Raw genomic sequence first — 24615 nt, 5'->3', positions numbered from 1 at the left:
AGGATTGGGGGCGGGAGGAGAAGGGGACGACAGAGAATGAGATGGCTGGATGGCATCACCGACTCGATGGACATGAGTTTGAGTGAACTCCGGGAGTTGGTGATGGACAGGGAGGCCTGGCGTGCTGTGATTCATGGGGTCGCAGAGTCGGACACTACTGAGCGACTTAACAGAACTGAACAAGTCAGCAGAAAGCACTAAGGGCGGACTTCGCCACCTGACCCGAATCCCCTGTAATCGATGACAGCGGCGAGCAGCTAGGGAGCGCCGAGGTGGTCGATCGGCCCGAGAGCTTGGCGTGCGCGTGCCCGAGGCGGTAACGGCGCTGCGCGCGGGCGTGTGCGCCGTCGCCATAGCGACTGCCCCTGGCAACCGCGAAGCCCCGCAGGCCGCGGGCGAGCTCGCGGCTGGGGCCGTCCGCGCCTTTCTTCTGGTTCCTCCCGCCCGTTTTCTCCGTGGTTCGCTTTTGCAGCCCGCCCTCCCTGGTCCTCCTCTCCGGAGTCATGGCCGGCGTGCCCGGGGACGTGCGGAAGCTCTTCATTTTCGCCACTACTCGGAACTACTTCGGCCTGGTGTCGGAATCCTGGGACCACGCGCTTCTGGGCAACGGCCCCGAAATCAACAACTTTTTGGACGACGGGAACCAGATGCTCCTCAGAGTGCAGCGATCCGACGCCGGCATCGCCTTCTCCAACGTGGTATGCCTGCCTTCACCCCGCCCCGGCCTGCCTTTCCGTCTCGGGCTCAGCCGGAAGGATGCCGGGTCCCGAGGAGGCTCCTGGCTTGGGTCCTCCTCCAGGGCCCGAGGCTGTCCCTTCCGGACGAGCTGCGCGGGCCTCTCGCTTCACTGGGTTTCCAAGCTTGCGTCACGCCTGGCCGAAGGAAGCTCCCAGTCCGCTCACCGGCAGAGAACAATTGCAGTCTTTCTAGTTTTTTTTTTTTTTAATACTACATTTACGTTATAACTAAAAACACGAAATTTATCTTATTTATTTAAACTTTTTTTTCTTTCTCCCTTTTGAGGTTCTTTGGGGGCAAATTCTAGTGTATCTTTTTTTAAAAATATATTCTGAGTTTAAATTTACTCGAGGGAAAGAATAATTAGGAATTAAAATATTTTACGAAATGATAAGGTAGTTTAAATTCTTTTTTGTACAGCATGTGATGTATTGACATTTAAATTTATTTAATTGCTGCTTCTACTGGCAGGATTGTTTAAGATATGGGCGCACCTGCAAGCAGGAGATAAACACACACTCGCACTCAGAGTAATATACAGAAAAAATTGCCTCACATGTTAAAGGGGCTCAGTAAATGGATGAAAGTTAACAAATCATAGTCATATTTTTAAACCTCTTCCTCTGGTGTTCATCCATATCCCTAGGTCTAGCAGAGTATTTGATACACAGCAAACATTGAATGCATTTTTGTAGGATGATTGGATTATTCACCCTGTTATGAATCTTTAGTCTTGGATTTGACTCAGTTCTATTCAATCACTGTATTTCGAACTCAGTATATATAAGGCACTTTCCTTGGTCTACTAAGTTTACAAAGATGTAAAAAGCATGGATAATCATAGTTGACAACTGTAGTCCGCCAGGCTTCTCTGTGCATGGAATTCTCCAGGCAAGAATACTGGAATGGGCTGCCATTTCCTTCTCCAGGGGATCTTCCCAACCCAGGGATCAAACCCGTGCGTTGCAGGCAGATTCTTTCTTGTCTGAGCCACCAGAGGCCTGCTCCAATAAGTTAGTATTATATAATTTGCAATAGGACCCCCTGCTTCTGCCTTCTGGAGCCTCACTCTGGATGACCTAGAATGACATATACTCAACAAATGATATGTAAATGCCTCTGAAAGTTTCAGTTCAGTCACTCAGTCGTGTCCGACAGTTTGCGACCCCATGGACTGCAGCATGCCAGGCTTGCTTGTCTATCACCAACTCCTGGAACCGGCTCAAACTCATGTCCATGCAGTCGGTGATGCCATCTAACCAACTCATCCTCTGTTGTCCCCTTCTCCTCCTGCCTTCAATCTTTCCCGGCATCAGAATCTTTTCCAATGAGTCAGTTTTTCACATCAGGTGGCCAAAGTATTGGAGTTTCAGCTTCAGCATCAGTCCTTCCAGTGAATATTCAGGGCTGATTTCCTTTAGGATCTGAAAGTTTAGATAGAGTGTAATGGGAAAATAAGATGAGGGGTTTGAATTTTTAAAAAATATATCTTGGGTTGGGTAATGAAAATTGAATCTATAACTTTTTTACTTTAATACTTAAGCCAGTAGAGCTCAACAGTGTATTTTATATACAGTCATACATCACAGTACAGATACTTAGTCATATTTGAAAATGTTTTTCTATATCTTAAGTTGTACTTTAGATGTCTGAGAGTCAGCATGATTTAACAAATTAACAAATATTAATTCACCCACTATGGTCTGGCATTGTCTTGGTGCTAGGGATCAAGCCATGACTATGTCAGTTTATCTTCAAGGAATAACATTTGAATGGACAAAAATAAGTTAAACACATCCACACAGATGGGGCTTCCCTTATGGCTCAGCTGGTAAAGAATCCGCCTGCAGTGTGAGAAACCTGGGTTCGATCCCTGGATTGGGAACATCCCCTGGAGAAGGGAAGGGCTACCCACTCCAGTATTCTGGCCTGGAGAATTCCATGGACAAGTCTATGGGGTTTCAAAGAGTCGGACATGACTGAGGGACTTACACTTCATTTCACTTCATCCACACAGATAGGTAGTGTAACATAATTTTGGGTATTGATAAGTGCTGCCAGCAAAAATAGAGTAATGTTAAAGTAGTGATTGGGGCGGGATGAGGAACTGCATTCAAATAGGGAAGGAGGGAATGCCTGTTTGGATTGGAGCCCTTTGGAATGAGATTTGAATGGTGAATTAGTTGTAGGCAGATTTAGGGAGGGGCTTCCCTGGTGGCTCAGAAGATAAAGAATCCACCCCCAATGCTGGAGACCTGGGTTCAATCCCTGGGTTGGGAAGATCCCCTGGAGGACGGCATGGCAACCCACTCTAGTATCCTTGCCAGAGAATCCCCATGGACAGAGCAGCCTGGAGGGCTATAGTCCATGGGATTGCAAAGAGTCGGGCACGACTGAGCCACTAAGCACAGCACACAGATTTAGGGAAGGAGTTTTCTAAGCAGAAGAAATGGTAAGTTCCAAGGCCTTGAGCTGGATCTCATCTTGGTTTCAGGGGGCTGGGAAAAAAAAAATTACGCAGTCATTGCCGAAGTTTAATGAATAACAAAAGAGTAGAGGTTTAAAATATGGACTGAGCATTTTGGACCTTGTACACCATTTAGGTTGAAATACCAGGTTGTTGGTAGTCTTAAGCAAGAGAGATGTGATCTGGTTTATGCTGTAGGATGAAGTTGGCACTTTTTTTTTCCTATAACGGGCCAGATAACAAATATTTTGGGCTTGGGCAGATTGTAAGGTCTCTGTCACAACTTGGCCATTGCTGTGAGAAAGCAACCCAGACAATATGTGAATGAGTGTGACTGCATTCAGCTTCATTTATGGACTCTGATGCTTGAATTTCATATCATGAAATATTATTCTTTTGATTTTTTAAAAAAGGTAAAAATAATTTTGAGCTTGTGAACTGTACAAAACAGGCAGAACGTTGTAGTATGCTGATCCTTGATGGGTCCCAGGAGGTGACAGAGACATTTTGCAACCTCAAAAAAGAACAAATGACACCTTCCATGCATGCTCAGTGCTTCAGTCATGTCCATCGACACTGTGGGCGGTAGCCTCTAGGCGCCTCTGTCCATGGGATTCTCCAGGCAAGAATACTGGAGTGGGTTGCCATTTCCTTCTCCAGGGGAGCTTCCTGACCCAGGGATCGATCACATCTCTTACGTCTCCTGCATTCACAGTCAGGTTCTTTAACACTAGCACCACCTAGAAAGCCCAGTGTATTCCTTAGTAATTATCAGGTTATAGTCAGTTATGGTTCTCCCAGTGGTCATGTGTGGATGTGAGAGTTGGACTGTGAAGAAAGCTGATCACTGAAGCATTGATGCTTTTGAACTGTGGTGTTGGAGAAGACTCTTGAGAGTCCCTTGGACTGCGAGGAGATCCAACCAGTCCATTCTAAAGGAGATCAATCCTGGGTGTTCATTGGAAGGACTGATGCTAAAGCTGAAACTCCAATACTTCGGCCACCTCATGTGAAGCGTTGACTCACTGGAAAATACTCTGATGCTGGGAGAGATTGGGGGCGGGAGGAGAAGGGGATGACAAAGAGTGAGATGGCTGGATGGCATCACCGACTCGATGGACATGAGTTTGAGTGAACTCCGGGAGTTGGTGATGGACAGGGAGGCCTGGCGTGCTGTGATTCATGGGGAGTCGGACACGACTGAGTGACTGAACTGAACTGAAGAGTAAATAGCAGTTGCTGATGATAGGGAAACTGGAAGATTAGGTTAGACGTACTCATTCTTTACTCAGGGAAGGATGAGCAGCTGTAGCCACCTTATCCTTTGCTTTAACTCTGACTTTGGTTAAGGCAAAGCTCATTGTCCTGATACCCCACAGCACCTTGGCCAGTGACATAGTTACTGTTTTCAAAGTATGATATTAAAATATGTATTTTCTGAATATTCTTTCTTCACATAGGTGGGAGTAGAAAAGTTCAAGTGTATGGTCTATTTAATTACTAAAAATTTTTCAAATTACTTATCTGCAATCTGCAGTTCTCACTTGCGTGTAATGGGAATAAAATGATCATACTAGAAAGGAACTCTCAGAGAAGGCAATGGCACCCCACTCCAGTACTCTTGCCTGGAGAAATCCCATGGACGGAGGAGCCTGGTAGGCTGCAGTCCATGGGGTTGCACAGAGTCGGACACGACTGAAGCGACCTAGCAGCAGCAGCAGCGAGGAACTCTAATGTGTGAAAATGAGAATTTGAGAAAAGCAGTAACACCAAATAAATGACAGTTCCTTCCTAGTGGCTGCTGCTGCTGCTGAGTTGCTTCAGTCATGTCTGACTCTGTGGGACCCCAGAAGAGATACAATGATTAGGATAAAACTAGCACAAAAGCTCACTCATCTTTAGCATGTTTCTTCACACACAGCAGTGAACTTGTTTGAATGTTTTTTTTTTAATGGCATAGACTTCTCTTCCTGGAAAAAGAAACGAGAACAATTTTGTGAATATGTGTATACTGCAAAAACCTCTTTTGGGCAGTATGCTTTACAGCTAATGAACTAGTTGCTGTGAGCTGGCCTATTTTAAGCTTGGTTGGGTTAGTGAATTCCAGTTTAGCTCAGACAGTTCTAATTTTAAGTAATCTAGGTTTATGACAATTTAGTAATAGAGTTTGATGCTCAAATACTTTACACAAAAAACATTGGTTCAGGTAAAGATGATTTTAGGAGATAGACAACCTGTGGTTTTTTTTTTGTTTGTTTGTTTTTAGGTTGTCTATTTATATAGAACTTAGTTCTGGGTAAGAGGGTAATTGGGCTTCCCAGGTGACAGTAGTGGTAAAGAACCCACCTGCCAGTGCAGGAGACGTGAGAGATGCAGATTTGATCCCTGGGTCAGGAAGATGCCCTGGAGGAGGGCATGGCAACCCACTCCAGTATTCTTGCCTGGAGAATTGCATGGATAGAGGAGCCTGGCGGGTTACAGTTTATAGGGTCCCAAAGAGTTGGACACGACAAGAGGGTAATACACATCCTTGTTAGAGAGTTTCTGGAGTAGGGTGGAAAATTATACTACTTACCAGTATGTACCTGGGGCACACAGCTTTGATTTGTAGTATTAATGAATCTGGCTGGAGTGGAGTAGTTAGCAGTGTATGTCAACAATATATATGCAGTGCTTTTGTTTATAATCACTTATCAAAGTAGCTTTATGATACAATCACCTATAAGTGGGGATACAATTTTCAAACCCAGGTTTTCTTATGGAGCAAAGACAGATTGGTTGTAATGTACTGTAATTATTTCTAAAGTATACTTTTACCAACGGATAAAATTATAGATACAACATTTTAGGGTAATATTTTCAAATATTAACTTTATGAAAATAACATTAAAAATCATTTGTTTATCACTTTAGATTGAGTTTGCTGACACAAAAGATAAAGTGCTGGTGTTTTTCAAGCTGCGACCCGAAGTAATTACTGATCAAAATCTACATAATAATATTCTTGTTTCATCTATGTTAGAATCACCTATTAATTCCCTTTACCAAGCTGTCCGGCAAGTATTTGCACCAATGTTATTAAAGGTGAGTAAATTAAAGTAGCTTGTATGATTGTTGATTTTAGCCTAAGTCTTTGGATAAACGCTTTCATACACACAAATATAAATATTTATTATTTTATTTATTGGTAATATTGGTATTTTAGTTTATAAATTAAAATATTTTTTCTTTTTCATTAAAAAAATATAATGTAAGCTTTGTTGACAAATAGAGAAATTGAAAAAAGATGTAAAATGCAATCTACATGCATTCTTAAATTGTGATAGTAAATGGCCTTTATAAAGTTTTAACTGTTGAAAGGACTTTTATCCCTCTCTTAAGAGATGGAGGTAGTGCCAGACTTTGAGTGAAACAGGTATATTTGGACTTAGTTTTTGACAAGGTTTTAGGAAGCCTGTTTGGCAAGGTATTGATCATCATGTGCTCTTGTCTGATTTTATTTAGGATCAGGAATGGAGCAGAAACTTTGATCCCAAACTTCAGAACCTTTTGAGTGAACTAGAAGCTGGTTTGGGTATAGTTCTACGAAGATCAGATACTAACTTATCGAAACTGAAATTTAAGGAAGATGACACACGAGGTATTTAGCCATAATTTTATCAAAGAAAGTCAAAACCGTTGCCTTATTAGTACACAGTAAATTGATATACTTTTTCAAATATTTCTTTGCACATTTGGATTGTCTCTGAGCTTGAGCTGATTTTAAATGTATAGGTTTATGTATGGATTTGGAGAAGGGGGAAATGTAATCTTTTTTTAATGTGCAGTTTATGGAAATAATATAGTTTATTCTTGTTGTGTTTTATTAAGTCACTGTGAACACTGAATTAGGAAATACTGAAGCATTGTTCCTAGGATCCTGCGAGCCTCTGGTCATAACATTTTTCACCAGCTGCTCAACATACAACTTATTTTAGGTGTGTTTTCTCTAGACACATTATTTAATATATATTGTTGATGAATTATCATTGAGCTCATGGGCAACAGCACTGTAACTCATGCCTGTATGAAGCTTATCTAACAGAAGTATGTTCTCTTTAAGGCACATCACAGTGTTCTAGTGCTAGGAACAGGAGACAGCGCTTGTTAACTGTGCTTGAGGTCAGTCTAAATAGCAAAATCACCAAAAAAAAGCACAAAATGTGAAACTGTGACGCTACATAGACTATGAAAAAGACATTTATTTACAGTAGGAGATAGAGAAAAGACAAGCAGTGTTGCTTTGTTCAGTCCTAGCAGGGAACATATGTGTTGGGCAACTAAAATTTCTCACAGCTTTGTGTGTCTGCAAGTGACTATGAATGCTCTGACAGTAGTGACTTCGGATGCATATAAATGTTAATGAGTAGGTGACTTCATAAATCCAGAATCTGTGGGTAATGAGGATTGATACTAATTGTATTAATTAGTATCAAAGATAGTTCAGTTCAGTTCAGTCCAGTCGCTCAGTCGTGTCCGACTCTCCGCGACCCCATGAATCACAGCACGCCAGGCCTCCCTGTCCACCACCAACTCCAGGAGTTCACTCAAACTCATGTCCACAGAGTCGGTGATGCCATCCAGCCATCTCATTCTTGGTCGTCCCCTTCTCCCGCCCCCAACCTTTCCCAGCATCAGAGTCTTTTCCAGTGAGTCAACTCGTCGCATGAGGTGGCCAAAGTATTGCAGTTTCAGCTTTAGCATCAGTCCCTCCAATGAACACCCAGGATTGATCTCCTTTAGAATGGACTGGTTGGATCTCCTTGCAGTATAAGGGACTCTCAAGAGTCTTCTCCAACACCACAGTTCAAAAGCATTGATTCTTTGGCGATCAGCTTTCTTCACAGTCCAACTCTCACATCCATACATGACCATGGGAAAAACCATTGCCTTGTCTAGACGGACCTTGGTTGGCAAAGTAATGTCTCTAGTTTTTAATATACTATCAAGGTTGGTCATAACTTTCCTTCCAAGGAGCAAGCGTCTTTTAATTTCATGGCTGCAATCAGCATCTGCAGTGATTTTGGAGCCCCAAAAAATAAAGTCTGACACTGTTTCCACTGTTTTTCCATCTATTTCCCGTGAAGTGATGGGACCAGATGCCATGATCTTTGTTTTTTGAATGTTGAGCTTCAAGCCAACCTTTTCAAAGATATTTGCAAAGATAATAAGCCAGTGACTGTTATTTTAAAATGTATTTTTTTCTGAAGCTGATTATAATTTTGTGGCCACAGATAAATTATTTCCTAACAACAACTAAGATGAAATTCATGACATATAGAAATCATTGGTTTAAAATATTAGATGTAGTTTTACACTTTGCTTGAATAGTAAAATAAATCCTTTCTGAATCTCATACAACCAGAAAGATTAGTGAATTTATTTCCAAGATGTGATTAAGCAACTAGAGATTGTCCATTTCATTTGGAAACCTAAATGCAAATTTGAAAGAAAACTGTTTTAATTTGCTTATTTTTTTCTTCCAGTTTTATTGAGATATGATTAACATACAACAGTGTATAAGTTTAAGGTATAGTATAACGATTTGACTTAAATACATCAAACAATGATTATCACATAAGTTTAGTGACTATCCATCACTTCATACGGATACAAAATTAAAGGAATAGGAAAAAATCTTTTTCTTGTGATGAGAACTTTTTAGGATTTCTTGCTATCTTATCTCTTTCATGTATAACATATCAGTGCTATTTAATATTTATCATGTTGTAGCTTCCTTGGTGGCTCATTGCTAAGGAATCTGCCTGCCAGTGCAGGAGACATGGGTTCTATCCCTGGTCTGGGAACGTATCTTGGAGAATGAAGTAGCAACCCACTTCTGTATTCTAGTCAGTAGAACCTCATGGACAGAGGAGCCTGAGGACTGTAGGCTGTGGGTTTGCAAACAGTCAGACATGACTGACTGAACAACAACAACGTTGCATCCCTACCAATTTATCTTTTGAAAGTTGTACCTTTTAACCACCTTCATTCAATTCACTATGATGATCACTATGATGAATCTAGTTATAATATGTTACCATGGAAAGATATTGCATATTCCTTAACTATATTCCCTACAGGGTACATTTGATACCAGTGACTCATTTATTTTGTAACTGATGGTTACAAAGCTTGGGTTTCTCCAGGAACTTGTAGTTGAAGCCAGGCATGGCGGGTGGGCACTGGTAAGCACATGGTGGCCCTATAGCTTGTGTCTAACTGTGGCCATGAGCTGGTGGTGCCAACTCTTTATAACTCTGCTTTTGTTTTATTGTTCATTTGTTTTGTTTCTTAGGTTCCACATATAAGTGAGATTATTCAGTATTTGTCTTTAACTGCCTGACTTACTTAGTTCAGTTCAGTCGCTCAGTCGTGTCCGACTCTTTGCGACCCCATGAATCACAGCACGCCAGGCCTCCCTGTCCATCACCGACTCCCGGAGTTCACTCAAACTCATGTCCATTGAGTTCGTGATGCCATCCAGCCATCTCATTTTCTGTCGTCCCTGTCTCCTCCCACCCCCAATCCCTCCTAGCATCAGACTCTTTTCCATTGAGTCAACTCGTTGCATGAGGTGGCCAAAGTATTGGAGTTTCAGCTTCAGCATCAGGCCTTCCAATGAACACCCAGGATTGATCTCCTTTAGAATGGACTAGTTGGATCTCCTCGCAGTCCAAGGGACTCTCAAGAGTCTTCTCCAGCACCATAGTTCAAAAGCATCAATTCTTCGGCGATCAGCTTTCTTCACAGTCCAACTCTCACATCCGTACATGATCACTGGAAAATCCATAGCCTTGACTAGATGGACCTTGGTTGGCAAAGTAATGTCTCTGCTTTTCAATATGCCATCCAGGTTGGTCATAACTTTCCTTCCAAGGAGTAAGTGTCCTTTAATTTCATGGCTGCAATCAGCATCTGCAGTGATTTTGGAGCCCAAAAAATCAAAGTCTGACACTGTTTCCACTGTTTCCCCATCTATTTCCCATGAAGTGATGGGACCAGATGCTATGATCTTCGTTTTCAGGATGTTGAGTTTCAAGCCAAACTTTTCACTCTCCTCTTTCACTTTCATCAAGTAACGTTACTTAGCATAATGCCTTTTGGGCATATACATGTTATCACAAATGGCAAGATTTTGCTCTCTTTTATGACTAAGTAATATTCTATTGTATATATGTACTACATCTTCTTTTTCTAGTCATCTGTTTATGGGCATGTAGGTTGCTTCTATATTTTGGCTATTGTAAATAATGCTGCAGTGAACATAGGAGAACATATATCTTTTTTAATTAGTGTTTTTGTTTTTTTCATATAAATGCCCAGAAGTGTAATTGCTGGATCATATGATAGTTCTAATTTTAATTTTTTGAGCAGTCTCCATGCTGTTTTCCATAATGGCTGCTCTACTTTCCCTTCCATTTTTCATGTGCCTGTTGGCCATCTGTTTCTTTTCTTTGGAAAAATGATTATTCAGATCCTCTGCGTATTAAAAAAAATTTAATAACAAAACAATGTTATTTTTTGATATAGAGTTATATGAATTTTTGGTATATTATGAATATTAACCCCCCTTCCAACATCAAATTGCCGACATCTGCTGGATCATGGAAAAAGCAAGAGAGTTCCAGAGAAACATCTATTTCTGCTTTATTGACCATGCCAAAGCCTTTGACTGTGTGGATCATGATAAACTGTGGAAAATTCTGAAAGAGATGGGAATCCCAGACCACCTGACCTGCCTCTTGAGAAACCTGTATGCAGGTCAGGAAGCAACAGTCAGAACTGGTCATGGAACAACAGATTGGTTCCAAATAGGAAAAGGAGTACGTCAAGGTTGTATATTGTCACCCTGCTTATTTAACTTATATGCAGAGTACACCATGAGGAACGCTGGGCTGGAAGAAGCACAAGCTGGAATCAAGATTGCTGGGAGAAATATCAATAACCTCAGATATGCAGATGACACCACCCTTATGGCAGAAAGTGAAGAGGAACTCAAAAGCCTCTTGATGAAAGTGAAAGAGGAGAGTGAAAAAGTTGGCTTAAAGCTCAACATTCAGAAAACAAAGATCATGGCATCTGGTCCTATTACTTTATGGGAAATAGATGGGCAAACAGTGGAAACAGTGTCAGACTTTATTTTTTTGGGCTCCAAAATCACTGCAGATGCTGATTGCAGCCATGAAATTAAAAGACGCTTACTCCTTGGAAGGAAAGTTATGACCAACCTAGATAGCATATTAAAATGCAGAGACATTACTTTGTCAATAAAGGTCTGTCCAGTCAAGGCTATGGTTTTTTCAGTGGTCATGTATGGATGTGAGGGTTGGATTGTGAAGAAAGCTGAGCCCAGAAGAATTGATGCTTTTGAACTGTGGTGTTGGAGAAGACTCTTGAGAGTCCCTTGGACTGCAAGGAGATCCAACCAGTCCATTCTGAAGGAGATCAGTCCTAGGTGTTCATTGGAAGGACTGATGCTAAAGCTGAAACTCCAGTAGTTCGGCCACGTCAAGTGACGATTTGACTCATTGGAAAAGTCTCTGATACTGGGAGGGATTGGGCGCAGGAGGAGACGGGGACGACAGAGAATGAGATGGCTGGATGGCATCACTGACTCGATGGACATGAGTTTGAGTGAACTCCGGGAGTTGGTGATGGACAGGGAGGCCTGGCGTGCTGTGATTCATGGGGTCGCAAAGAGTCGGATACGACTGAGTGACTGAACTGAACTGAACTCCCCTTCCCCGCCTTACCGGGTTTCCCTAGTGGCTCAGACTGTAAAGAATCTGCCTGCAATGTAGGAGACCTGGGTTCGATCTCTGGATCAGGAAGATCCCTTGGAGAAGGGAATGGCTACCCACTCCAGTATTCTTCCCTGGAGAATTCCATGCAGGAGCCTGGCAGGCTACCGTCCATGGTGTTGCCAGTATCTTGCAGTTTTACCAGATTCATTGATGAGATATACTTTTTGTGTGTGTGTGTGTGTGGCATTGTGAAGATTTCCTGTGTGTAGTATCACCTGCAAACAGTGACAGTTGAGCTTCTTTTGTTTCTTTTTCTTGTCTGATTGCTGTGGCTAGGACTTCCAATACTATGTTGAATAAAAGTGGGTGAGAGTGGCCATCCTTGTCTTGTTTCTGATATTAGAGGAGATGCTTTCAGCTTTTCACCCTTGAGAATGATGTTAGCTGTGGGCTTATCACATATGTCCTTGATTATGTTCCCTCTATACCCCACTTTGTTTTTGAGAGTTTTTAATCATAAATGGATGCTTGCTTTTGTCAAAAGTTTTTCTGTAATTATTGAGGTGATCTTGTGATTTTTATTCTTCGGTTTGTTAATGAATCATTGATTTTTGGATATTGAATCATCCACATCTCTAGGATAAATCCCACTTGACTGGTATATGGTCCTTTTAATGTATTGTTGCGTTTGGTATGCTCATATTTTGTTGAGGATTTTTCCACTTATATTTATTGTGATACTGACCTTTCATTTTCCTTTTTTGTGATTCTTTGTCTGGTTTTGATTTTAGGGAGATGCTGGCCCTGGAAAATGAGTATGGAAGGATGCCTTCCTCTGTAGTTTTTTGGAATAATTTGAGAATGATAGGTGTTAACTTTTCTCTGCATATTTGGTAGACTTCACACTTTCACTTTTCACTTTCATGCATGGGAGAAGGAAATGGCAACCCACGCTGGTGTTCTTGCCTGGAGAATCCCAGGGACAGGGAAGCCTGGTGGGCTGCCGTCTGTGGGGTCGCACAGAGTCGGACACGACTGAAGCGACTCAGCAGCAGCAGCAGCACCAAACCATGTGATGTGTGAAGCCATCTAGTCCTGGACTGAAGTACTTGGGAGTTGTTTTTTTACTGATTCAGTTTTGTTACTGGTAGTTGTTCTCATATTTTTCTATTTCTTCCTGATTCAGTCTCGGGAATTTGTCTTTTTCTTCTAGGCTGTCCATTTTATTGGTGTGTAATTGTTCTTAGTAAAATATCTGACTCTGAGTTTTTGCAGTGTCAGTTCCTTTTTCATTTCTGATTTTATTGATTTTGGCCCTCTGTCCTTTTTTTTTTGATGAGTGTGGCAGGGTTTATCAATGATGTTTATTTTTTTGAAGAACCAGCTCTTAGTTTCATTGATCTTTCTATTACCTTTTAGTTCCTGTTTCATTTATTTCTGCTCTGATCTTTATGACTTCTTTCCCTCTGCTAACTTTTGGTTTTATTTATTCTTTTTTTCTAGTTACTTTAGGTGTAAAGTTAGGTTGTTTGAGATTTTCCTTGTTTTGTGGAATAGGCTGTATCGGTATAAACTTCCCTCTTAGAACCGCTTTTGCTGCATCATGTAGATTTTAGATTGTTGTGTTTTTATTTTCATTTTTCTTCAGGTATTTTAAAAAATTTTCTTCTCTGATCCATTGTTTGTTTGTAGCATGTTGTTTAGCCTCTATTTGTGATTTTTTTTTTTTGCAGTTGTTTTCCTGCTAGTTGATTACTTGTCTTGGAGCATTGCAGTCAGAAAAGATGCTTGATCTGATTTCAGGTTTTAAAATTTGCTGAGTCTTGTTTCTGTGGCCTAGCATGGGATTTGTCCTAGAGAATGTACCATATATATTTGAAATAAACGTATATTTTGCTGCTTGTGGGTGTAATGTCCTATATATATATATCTATAAGTTTATTTGGTGTAATGTATTGTTTAAGGCCATTTCCTTATTCATTTTCTGTCTGAATAATATGTCCATTGATGTAAGTGGGAGGTTAAAGTTCCCTACTATGAATTTATTATTGTCAGGTTTTCCCTTTATGTCTATTAATATTTGTTTTATGTGTTAGATGTTCCTATGTTGATTGGATATATACTTATATTGTGTTGTATCTTCTTGGGTTGATCACTAATCATTATGTAATGTCCTTCTTTATCATTGATGAGTCTTTATTTTTTTTATTTGACATAAGTATTGCTTTCTTGATTTCTATTTACTTTGAATACCTTTTCCCATCCCCTTTCAGTCTCAGTGTGACTTTAGATCCAAAGCAAGTCTCCAGGAGGCAACATATGTATGGGTTTTGTTTTTATATCCATTCAGGCATTTTAAAGTACTTATTGATAAGTGTGTACTGATTGCCATTTTGTTAATTGCTTAGGGGTTGTTTTGTTGTTCGTTTTTGTTCATAGAAATTGTAAAATTCCTTTTCTGTATTTCGTGAATAATACAGATATGGGAAAAATCACCAAAACTTTCTGGCTTTTCATTTTTAATTGTTTTCTTGTTTTTCCTAGTTTTATTGAGATAATTGACATGTAGCATTATGTAAGTTTCGGGTGTATAATATAATAATTTGACTTGCATGAGGCATGAAATGGTTGTCACAGGAAGTTTAGTGAACATCCATTATGTTGTAGATACTAAGTTAAACAAAAAGCTTCCCTTATGATAAGACACCTTAGGATATATTCTCTTTAGAACTTTCATATATAACATAAAGCAGCACTATGTACATTTATAATGTTGTACATTGTATGCTTAGTACTTATCTAATCTCATAACTAGTAGTTTGTACTTTTTGAGCAGCTTCATCCACTTCCCCCTCTCCTCATTCCCCACCTCTGGTAACCAACAGTCTAATCTCTTTTTTTATTAGTTTATTTGTTTGTGAGATTTTGAAGTTATAATTGACTTACAATAATATATTAGTTCCTGGTACACAGCATATAATATTTCATTATTTCTTTACATTTCAAAATGATGACCATGATAATAGTTGATATTTCTTATTTTTCCCTTTCACTTTTCAGGTATTCTTACACCAAGTGATGAGTTCCAGTTTTGGATAGAACAAGCTCATCGTGGAAGTAAACAGATTACAAAAGAAAGAGCCAGTTATTTTAAAGAATTATTTGAAACAATTGCAAGAGTATGTGATCCATATGTAGTTATATATCAGGTTTTGATAGAAATACTGTAGCATTCAATTTTTATTAGCTTAATCGCTTCTAGGCCTTTTGGCTAAGATCAAGTGTAGTATACCTGTTTTAAAATCATTATTTGATGGCTCTGGACAAAATATATTCTTCAGATGTAGCAGAGTTTACTTAAGATATGTATTTAAAATGAGTACAGCTTAGAAGTCCAAGCTTCTGAAAAAGTTAAATTCTAATCACCAGAAAGTATTTTTCTCCAAAATATAATTACTTTTATGCAGGTAGATAGAAAGAAATGAGAAACCCAATATTAAGAGGTTTGTCCATGTGGAGATAATATATTCTTTGGGAAAATTGTTCAGTTTTTTCAAATTAGCAGTTTGGAGGAATCTGAAATATAAAAACTGTTAGTTTGATACTTTATTAGATTGATTATTCCTTGATATATCTATGGAGAGGTTAAATAAGTGATCATTTTTTATTTACAAAAATCTATTCTTTTCAAAATAAGTATTTAGTAACTTTTTCTTCATTCCAGGTATTTGAATGAAGTGTTTGAAGTGGTTTAGAACTTTTTTTGTGGCAGTGATGAAATTTAGAATAATATACTGTGTACTAGATTTGAACTGTCAGTGACATTTGCAACCCAGGAAATGAATGCATGAGGATAAATGAAGTGAAACAGGCACAGTGTATGTATGGTGTTAAGTAAGCAGTCTCTTGGATAAAGAGAAGAGATGAATCCAGGTTTAGAGGAAATTAGGCCAAGGGTAAAAATAAATTTATAGGGTTTATGCAATTCTTATTTTTTGTTCTGGCTTTTATGAAATTTATGTTTGTGAAGGATCAGATAGGGTATTAGCATAAAGAAGTTACATAGCATCTGATAGAAGAAGAGGAGAAATAATGGCAGATATTAGAATCGTAGCATTTGAAAAACTCTGGCAACGTTTTGTTTATATTGCCCTAGGTACAAATACGATTATGTTTAAAAATGAATGCATTTCGGTTTTAGGAATTTTATAATTTGGATGGTCTGTCCTTATTGGAAGTGGTTGACTTGGTGGAGACAACTCGGGATGTTGTAGATGATGTGTGGAGACAAACAGAGCATGATCATTATCCTGAATCACGAATGTTGCATCTCTTAGATATTATAGGTACTAGTAAAGAAATACATTTTTGAAATTTTGGAAGCTTGCCTTATTTTATTTTCTATTTTTTCCTTTAAGTCCTTCTCCGAAATTCTCCTTAATAGAGTAATTGTTGCTTAAAGTAACTCTTAGAGCAAATTATATAGGATTATTTAAGTAGATGTTTGTACATAGTTGGTAATTTAAATCATAGTGTCAATTTCTTTGACAAGCAAATTAGCATAGATTTTTTTATGTATGTAAAAAATGTATGTATTAGTTTAGACTTTATTTGTAACCAACTGAAAAGTTTAATGTATATTGGATTATCTGTCAAGAAAAAAATATACTTTTGACTTAGAATATACCTTTTTCATTGTTATCCTAAGGACCTATCAGACAAGTACATGAAGGTGTATGTAAAAGGACATTTATTACAGCATTGTTTGTAAAGTGAGAGTAGAAACAAATAGCAGTTGAGAACTGATTATGTAATGTCATAGCCATACTGTGGGACTGAGGCCTCTAAAAGATTCTGTGTCTATTTCTGCACTTCAGAGATATACATGATATAATGAAAGATGCAAATATACAAATACATGTGTGCCTGTGTGTTTTTAAAAAATATTTATTAACAGTGCTTGTCTAAAGGTGTGGATGTGGTATTTCATAGATTGTTGACTTGCTAATTTATATATTGTTTTAATTTAATGAAAAGCATGTATTCCACAGTTATTTGCTAAAAAGATATGTTCATTAAAAAGTTTGCTTTGTACCTTATTAGGTGGTTCATTTGGAAGATTTGTTCAGAAGAAGTTGGGCACTTTGAACCTCTGGGAAGATCCTTATTACCTTGTGAAGGAAAATGTGAAAGCTGGCATTTCGATTTGTGAACAGTGGGTGACTGCCTGTAGTCATCTGACAGGTCAGGTGTGGCAGCGCTACGTTCCTCACCCGTGGAAAAATGAAAAATATTTTCCTGAAACACTTGACAAGCTTGGCAAACGCCTTGAAGAGGTATCTGCATTTGGATCTTTGTTTTTAAGTATGAAGTAGGTTCTCACCTGTTTGAGAATGCATTTTGTAATCATTAAGAACTACACATCGGATAGAAATTATTTAAACTTTCGGGAGAGAAGAAGAGCTCACGTTCATGTGAGGTGATCTGTGCAGTTGTGTGATACAATATCAGATGCCCAGTGGGCACTGAGTGCTGGTTCCACGTCCTTTCTCTTTCTTTGTTGTGTGGCTGTTCAGGTTTTAAGTCATGAACTTCTATTTTGTTGTTCTTTGTTATAAAAAAACATAACCCACTTGTCTATGTATGGAAGCTCTCAGACTTTCTCTTGGCTATTGAAATTATTTGCCAGCAGAGACAGCATTTTAGGGAGTATTCAGTGGTAATATTTGAAATAGCTGCTTAATTTATGTAAATTAGAGTTTCAGTATAGAACTTACATGTATAACTTGAAGAGGCAGGCAAAGATTGCAGGGCTGACTTTTTCCCTTTGTGCTTAAGGGAATCATTGTCCTTTGGGGATTTTTTGCTGTTGTTGTTTTGGTAGTTTATTTCATTTTTTTCTGCCTGTGCTGTGCGGCTTGGAGGATCTTAGTTCCTGGACCAGGGACTGAACTCAGTCCCAGGCAGTGAAAGTGCTGAATCATAACCACTGGACTGACAGGGAATTCCTGCTGCTGTTGTTTTTAACCTCTTGTGAGAAACTTCAAGCATACATAATAAAGTAACATGGTATAATGAATGTTAGTTTCAACAGCCACTGGCATTGTTCAGTTCTTGTTCCATCTTTGTCCTCCCTGCCTTCCATTTTTTTTTTTTTTTTTTTGCTGAAGTACTTTTAAAGCCAATCCACAAAATCTTGTACTTTTACTCTTAAAAGATAATTATAATATCAATATCACATCTCAACAAAATGAGGATAATTTCTTAATATCATTATTTACGTAATCAGTATACAAGTTTACTGATTGTCTCAGAAATATTTTTAGTTGCTAATTGCTAGTTTACTTGAACCAGGTTGCTTCATAGGCAGTAGCATATAGTTCTCATACATTAAAGGAGGCAAGGAGGGTCTGGTTTTCCCGTTTTTCATGAGTAAAGTTTGATCTGTGGGTTCATGTATGATTAATCTGATTTATCTGTTAAAATGCTGTTCATCACCTTCTTCGTAATGATTGATTGTGAGGAGTTGGAAGATGATGGTGTTTTAATTCTGTTCTTTCTGCACTTATTAGCGATGATGGAAGAACTTTTTTATCAGTTTTTTAGGTACCTGAAATATAGTTTGTATAGGAATGGCAATATAGCCAGTTACTTTTTTCTTTTTGTTTATCGCTTTTTAGAACAATGCATAGTAAGTTAGTATCATTGTAAGTTTCATAGGCAATCAATGATTTTTTAAATAATATCATTATGAACCTATGATTTTTTTATAAGTTTCAACCTGTTGTATTTATTATTGTAGTTATTATTACAATACTCACATTGTCCCACCTTGTGCAAAGAATACCGCTTTAAGTTGTGTCTGTGTCATTTTGATATGAATCCAGTATTTCTTTGGTAACTTTTTTACATTCAGACCTCTCAAAATGTACCGACCCATCTTCTACATTTTCCATTTTGTATGTGGAATTAGTCATTTCTCCAGAGGTCCTGGTTCTTGTTAGAGGAAAATAATGTTTAGTGACAACAATCTGGTTGATGAAGTAGTAAGCATTTAACTATCAATGCTCTTAGGCTTTCTCAGTAGACAGCATTGTTAACGTTAGTATTTTTGTTTTTATCAAGAGAAAAATAAATGTGAATTTGTGCTGATATTTTTAACACAAATGAAAGACTATAGCATTTTTACTTAGCCTTTTAATTACCTTTTGGTGGTTGGTAGAAAATTTAAATACAAAATGAAATGTTTTCCAACTGTTTGTCAGTTATACATAATGGAGTTGTTAACATATTGTTTCATTATTAGAAGAGCAAATTTAATGCAGACTAATGAAAATCAGAAGGTTTGCTATAGTAAGGAGGAGAGACTAAAACTTTACTTAAAATAAGTATTAAAATCAGTTAAAAATATTTAGATTTTATATGTATTCACTAGATTTGAGCACACTGATTGATAGTACAGTGTGTCTTTGAACATCACTTTGAGTATTGATGAGTAGTAATTACCAAGTTTATAATTTCAGTTTTATTTTTCATTTTAAGAAACGGAGGTTAAATTCTTGCCCAGTAACTTTAGATTTTGGATTATTTGTGTTGATTTATTGATATGAGTGGCTCAGAGGTTAAAGCGTCTGCCCGCAGTGCGGGAGACCCGGGTTCGATCCCTGGGTCGGGAAGATCCCCTGGAGAAGGAAACGGTAACCCACTCCAGTATTCTTGCCTGGAGAATCCCATGGACGGAGAAGCCTGGTAGGCTACAGTCCACGGGGTCGCAAAGAGTCGGACACGACTGAGGGACGGAACGGAACGGATTGATATGAGTAAATTTCTTGTTTTAATATTTTATGTTTTAGGTCTTGGCTGTTAGAACAATTCATGAGAAACTTGTCTATTTTTCACCTGCCAGTGATGAGAAAATCATATGCCTGGCTCGAGTATTTGAACCTTTTGCTGGCCTGAATCCTGTGCAGTATAATCCATATACTGAGGTTGAGTATATATATGTTTGTCTGCATAATTTCCTATTTGTGTTGTTCTGTTTTAAAGGCAAATTTTGAAAATAGTAAAAGTCTAACTGTATTGTTATTCATTTAGCCTTTATGGAAAGCTGCAGTGTCTCAGTATGAAAAAATTATTGCACCTGCAGAACAAAAAATAGCAGGAAAATTGAAAAACTATATTTCAGAAATTCAGGATAGTCCACAACAGGTAAAATATTGAAATATTTAATTTTTAATATTTCTCTTAAGCTAGTTGAGGAGATATGCATGTTTTTACCTAGTTGATTCATTTGGGATGAACATATACTTATTTTGTTTTGTATTAGCTTCTTCAAGCATTTCTGAAATATGAAGAGTTGGTGAAGCGTCCAACCATAAGCAAAGAATTGATGCTAGAAAGAGAAACTTTATTGGCAAGACTTATGGATTCAGTTAAAGGTAAAAGTTTATCAGAGATTATAGTGTTTGGTTGAAGATTATTTTTGTAGTTTACTTTTCTTTTGTTGTGTACCATTTTTGATTAATATATTTTATGATATCTAAATGTTGAAGATTAATTTATTGTTTCTGTAATAGATGACAGGCTTTTAGAATTAGCTGATTATTTCCTTTGCCTCACTTGATACATGATGAGGTCCCTGGGGATGACCAACTATTACTGTTTTTCTATACACAGTATTTGCCATAGTGTTTGGTACATAGAAGGCATTTTGGAAAACTTGCTGCATGTGTGTAATCATTTATATGATTTAAATGTTTATAGATTTTCGATTAGATTTTGAAAATCGATGCCGTGGGATTCCTGGTGATGCATCTGGACCACTTGCTGGCAAAAACCTTTCCGAAGTTGTCAATAATATAGTTTGGGTTCGCCAGCTGGAACTGAAGGTATTCATTTAAATAAAAGTTGAAGGACACGAATTGTGAAATGTGCTAAATTAATGTAAAGGCAATTTGGAACTATAGTGAAAACATTAAGAAAACATTTCCATCTAATTTCATGTGATAATTAAAATTCTGAAAAAGTGAAAAATATGAAAAATCTATAATTTTCAAAAGATTTTTAAATTATTTGAAGTGTATTTTTATAGGATCCTGGTAGGTACAAAGGTATAAGTATGTTTATATAAATAAATCATCCTAAGTTGAAAGGAAGTTAAAGGAATAGAGAAAGGTAATTATGGTATTGCTTAAGGTATTGGCAGCAATTTATAGATTTAAAGGCCTATTATTTTAATATTATCAAAGTTGATCTAAGAATCTTATATGCTTACTAATTAGTGTGTGGTACAATATCTTGCATTCGACTCATGTAATAAATATTTGTTGGTTATATGATTAAGAGCAAGTAAATTATTATTATTATTATTAGTAGTATAAAGGCTAGCGTATTTGAGAATTCTGCTTATTCAAGTTTATATTTTGATATTTTTTCTCCAATACTCTGCTTAATTTTGTCAGTCAGCTTTCCAAAATGCTGCATTGTTCTTTGTATAGTTGTGAAGGAAAGGCCTTCTTCTTTAATTGGCATCCAAATTGGCCTTAATATTGAGCTCTTAACTAGAGCATTTAATAAAGAGCTTAAAGTACTACATAACATATTTAGGACTATTGTTGAGTTCTTGGAGTTTCCTCTAAATTTCCTTTATCATACCCTTCAAATTATGGCTTGTATGTGTTATCCTTTGTGTTTTCCTATTCTGAGGTGGTGTAATTCAGAAGCACAGTAGCAGTTGATATTCTTAAATTCACTGGAAAATCTTCTATTTTACTGTTTATGGATAAACGGGAAGATAGTTTCTGTATCACAGACCAGAGAAGGGTGCTGATTTTGTGCTAATTTTGTTGGAATTTAAATAATAAATATTCTTGTAATTTGGTTTTTTAAGGTGGATGATACTATCAAGATTGCAGAAGCTCTTTTATCTGACTTGTCAGGGTTTCGATCTTTCCATCGAGGTGCTGAAGATCTCTTAGACCAGTTTAAACTGTATGAACAAGAACAGTTTGATGATTGGTCCAGGGATATTCAGTCTGGTTTGTCTGATTCCACGTCTGGTTTGTGGTAAGTATAAGTGTACTACACAGTGAAATCTACATAAGAATCTTTTTTCGTATATTATTAATTCAGTGACAAGATTGTTTTCTGTTTGGTTAGTTGTTGATGATCAACTTTGAAGTCATTTTAGTTGGAAACTTTGACCCCCTTTCCTTTGCTTCTAATATCTGTTCCCCAGAACAGCAGATTCTTAATTTGGAATTAGGCTTGCATGCTCCGTGGTTTTTTGTTACTGGTATATGAATGTTTTCCTACCTTTTTACATTAATATTATATATCCCCCATCAGTTCAGTTCAGTTCAGTTCAGTCGCTCAGTCGTGTCCGACCCTCCGCGACCCCATGAATGACAGCACGCCAGGCCTCCCTGTCCATCACCAACTCCCGGAGTACACTCAAACTCATGTCCACAGAGTCGGTGATGCCATCCAGCCATCTCATTCTCCGTTGTCCCCTTCTCCTCCCGCCCCCAACCATTCCCAGCATCAGAGTCTTTTCTAGTGAGTCAATTCGTCGCATGAGGTGGCCAGAGTATTGCAGTTTCAGCTTTAGCATCAGTCCCTCCAATGAACATCCAGGATTGATCTCCCTTAGGATGGACTGGTTGGATCTCCTTGCAGTATAAGGGACTCTCAAGAGTCTTCTCCAACACCACAGTTCAAAAGCATCGATTCTTCGGCTATCAGCCTTCTTCACAGTCCAACTCTCACATCCATACATGACCACGGGAAAAACCATTGCCTTGACTAGACGGACCTTGGTTGGCAAAGTAATGTCTCTGCTTTTTAATATACTATCAAGGTTGGTCATAACTTTCCTTCCAAGGAGCAAGCGTCTTTTAATTTCATGGCTGCAATCAGCATCTGCAGTGATTTTGGAGCCCAAAAAAATAAAGTCTGACACTGTTTCCACTGTTTTTCCATCTATTTCCCATGAAGTGATGGGACCAGATGCCATGATCTTTGTTTTCTGAATGTTGAGCTTCAAGCCAATCTTTTCACTCTCCTCTTTCACTTTCATCAAGAGGCTTTTGAGTTCCTCTTCACTTTCTGCCATAAGGATAGTGTCATCTGCATATCTGAGGTTATTGATATTTCTCCCAGCAATCTTGATTCCAGCTTGTGCTTCTTCCAGCCCAGCGTTCCTCATGATGTACTCTGCATAGAAGTTAAATAAGCAAGGTGACAATATACAACCTTGACGTACACCTTTTCCTATTTGGAACCAGTCTGTTGTTCCATGTCCAGTTCTAACTGTTGCTTCCTGACCTGCATACAGGTTTCTCAAGAGGCAGGTCAGGTGGTCTGGGATTCCCATCTCTTTCAGAATGTTCCACAGTTTATTGTGATCCACACAGTCAAAGGCTTTGGCATAGTCAGTGAAGCAGAAATAGATGTTTTTCTGGAACTCTCTTGCTTTCTCCATGATCCAGCGGATGTTGGCAATTTGATCTCTGGTGCCTCTGCCTTTTCTAAACCCTGCTTGAACATCTGGGAGTTCACGGTTTACATACTGCTGAAGCCTGGCTTGGAGAATTTTGAGCATGACTTTACTAGCGTGTGAGATGAGTGCAATTGTGCGGTAGTTTGAGCATTCTTTGGCATTCCCTTTCTTTGGGATTGGAATGAAGACTGACCTCTTCCAGTCCCGTGGCCAGCGCTGAGTTTTCCAAATTTGCTGGCATATTGAGTGCAGCACTTTCACAGCATCGTCTTTCAAGACTTTAAATAGCTCAACTGGAATTCCATCACCTCCACTAGCTTTGTTAGTAGTGATGCTTTCTAAGGCCCACTTGACTTCACATTCCAAGATGTCTGGCTCTAGGTGAGTGATCACGTTATCGTGACTATCTTGCTCGTGAAGATCTTTTTTGTACAGTTCTTCTGTGTATTCCTGCCACCTCTTCTTAATATCTTCTGCTTCTGTTAGGTCTATACCATTTCTGTCCTTTATCGCGCCCATCTTTGCATGAAATGTTCCCTTGGAATCTCTAATTTTCTTGAAGAGGTCTCTTGTTTTTCCTATTCTGTTGTTTTCCTCTATTTCTTTGCATTGATCGCTGATGAAGGCTTTCTTATCTCTCCTTGCTATTCTTTGGAACTCTGCATTCAGATGCTTATATCTTTCCTTTTCTCCTTTGCTTTTCGCCTCTCTTCTTTTCACAGCTATTTGTAAGGCCTCCTCAGACAGCCATTTCGCTCTTCTGCATTTCTTTTCCATGGGGATGGTCTTGGTCCCTGTCTCCTGCACAATGTCACGAACCTCCGTCCAGAGTTCATCAGGCACTCTATCAATCAGATCTAGTCCCTTAAATCTATTTCTCACTTCCACTGTATAATCATATCCCCCATACAGACATTATAAATGAAAATTTCATTTCTTAAACTCCTTGAGATGAAGAACGTTTCTAATATAGTAAGTTTCTATATATAGTAAGTTCTATATATAGTAAGTTTTATATATAGTAAGTTTCTAATATAGTAAGGGCTTGTTAATATTTATTAAGCTATATTGAATGTAATTTAAAGTGGCTAACCTTATTATTCTAATGGGTATCTAAAATGGAT

At 38.3% G+C, this 24615-nt stretch overlaps 1 protein-coding gene and 1 pseudogene across 4 annotated transcripts in view; both read left to right on the top strand.

Annotated features, from left to right (window-relative positions):
- The first annotated feature begins 250 nt into the window (after positions 1 to 250).
- Positions 251 to 24615, top strand: part of DYNC2H1 (dynein cytoplasmic 2 heavy chain 1) — a 460552-nt gene continuing 436187 nt past the window's right edge. For 2 of the 4 annotated variants that reach the window (XM_055422858.2, XM_055422857.2), the window contains exons 1-11: positions 253 to 698; positions 6119 to 6289; positions 6710 to 6845; positions 15052 to 15170; positions 16193 to 16337; positions 17095 to 17327; positions 19845 to 19979; positions 20086 to 20199; positions 20318 to 20429; positions 20755 to 20879; positions 21881 to 22056. In XM_055422858.2, the coding sequence (XP_055278833.2) occupies positions 504 to 698; positions 6119 to 6289; positions 6710 to 6845; positions 15052 to 15170; positions 16193 to 16337; positions 17095 to 17327; positions 19845 to 19979; positions 20086 to 20199; positions 20318 to 20429; positions 20755 to 20879; positions 21881 to 22056 (1661 nt within the window). In that variant the 5' untranslated portion in view covers positions 253 to 503. Of the gene's footprint in view, positions 699 to 6118; positions 6290 to 6709; positions 6846 to 15051; positions 15171 to 16192; positions 16338 to 17094; positions 17328 to 19844; positions 19980 to 20085; positions 20200 to 20317; positions 20430 to 20754; positions 20880 to 21880; positions 22057 to 24615 lie in introns of all 4 variants that reach the window. The other 2 variants (XM_055422860.2, XM_055422859.2) reach the window with 2 other exon arrangements.
- LOC129554941 (U2 spliceosomal RNA) lies at positions 15243 to 15366 on the top strand (annotated as a pseudogene).

Source organism: Moschus berezovskii, chromosome 14 (genome assembly GCF_049115385.1).
Source record: "Moschus berezovskii isolate FMDL1 chromosome 14, NW_MosBer_1.0, whole genome shotgun sequence".
NCBI lineage: Eukaryota > Metazoa > Chordata > Mammalia > Artiodactyla > Moschidae > Moschus > Moschus berezovskii.
The sequence above is the reverse complement of the archived record's forward strand: the minus strand, read 5'-3'. Positions and strand labels throughout refer to the sequence as shown.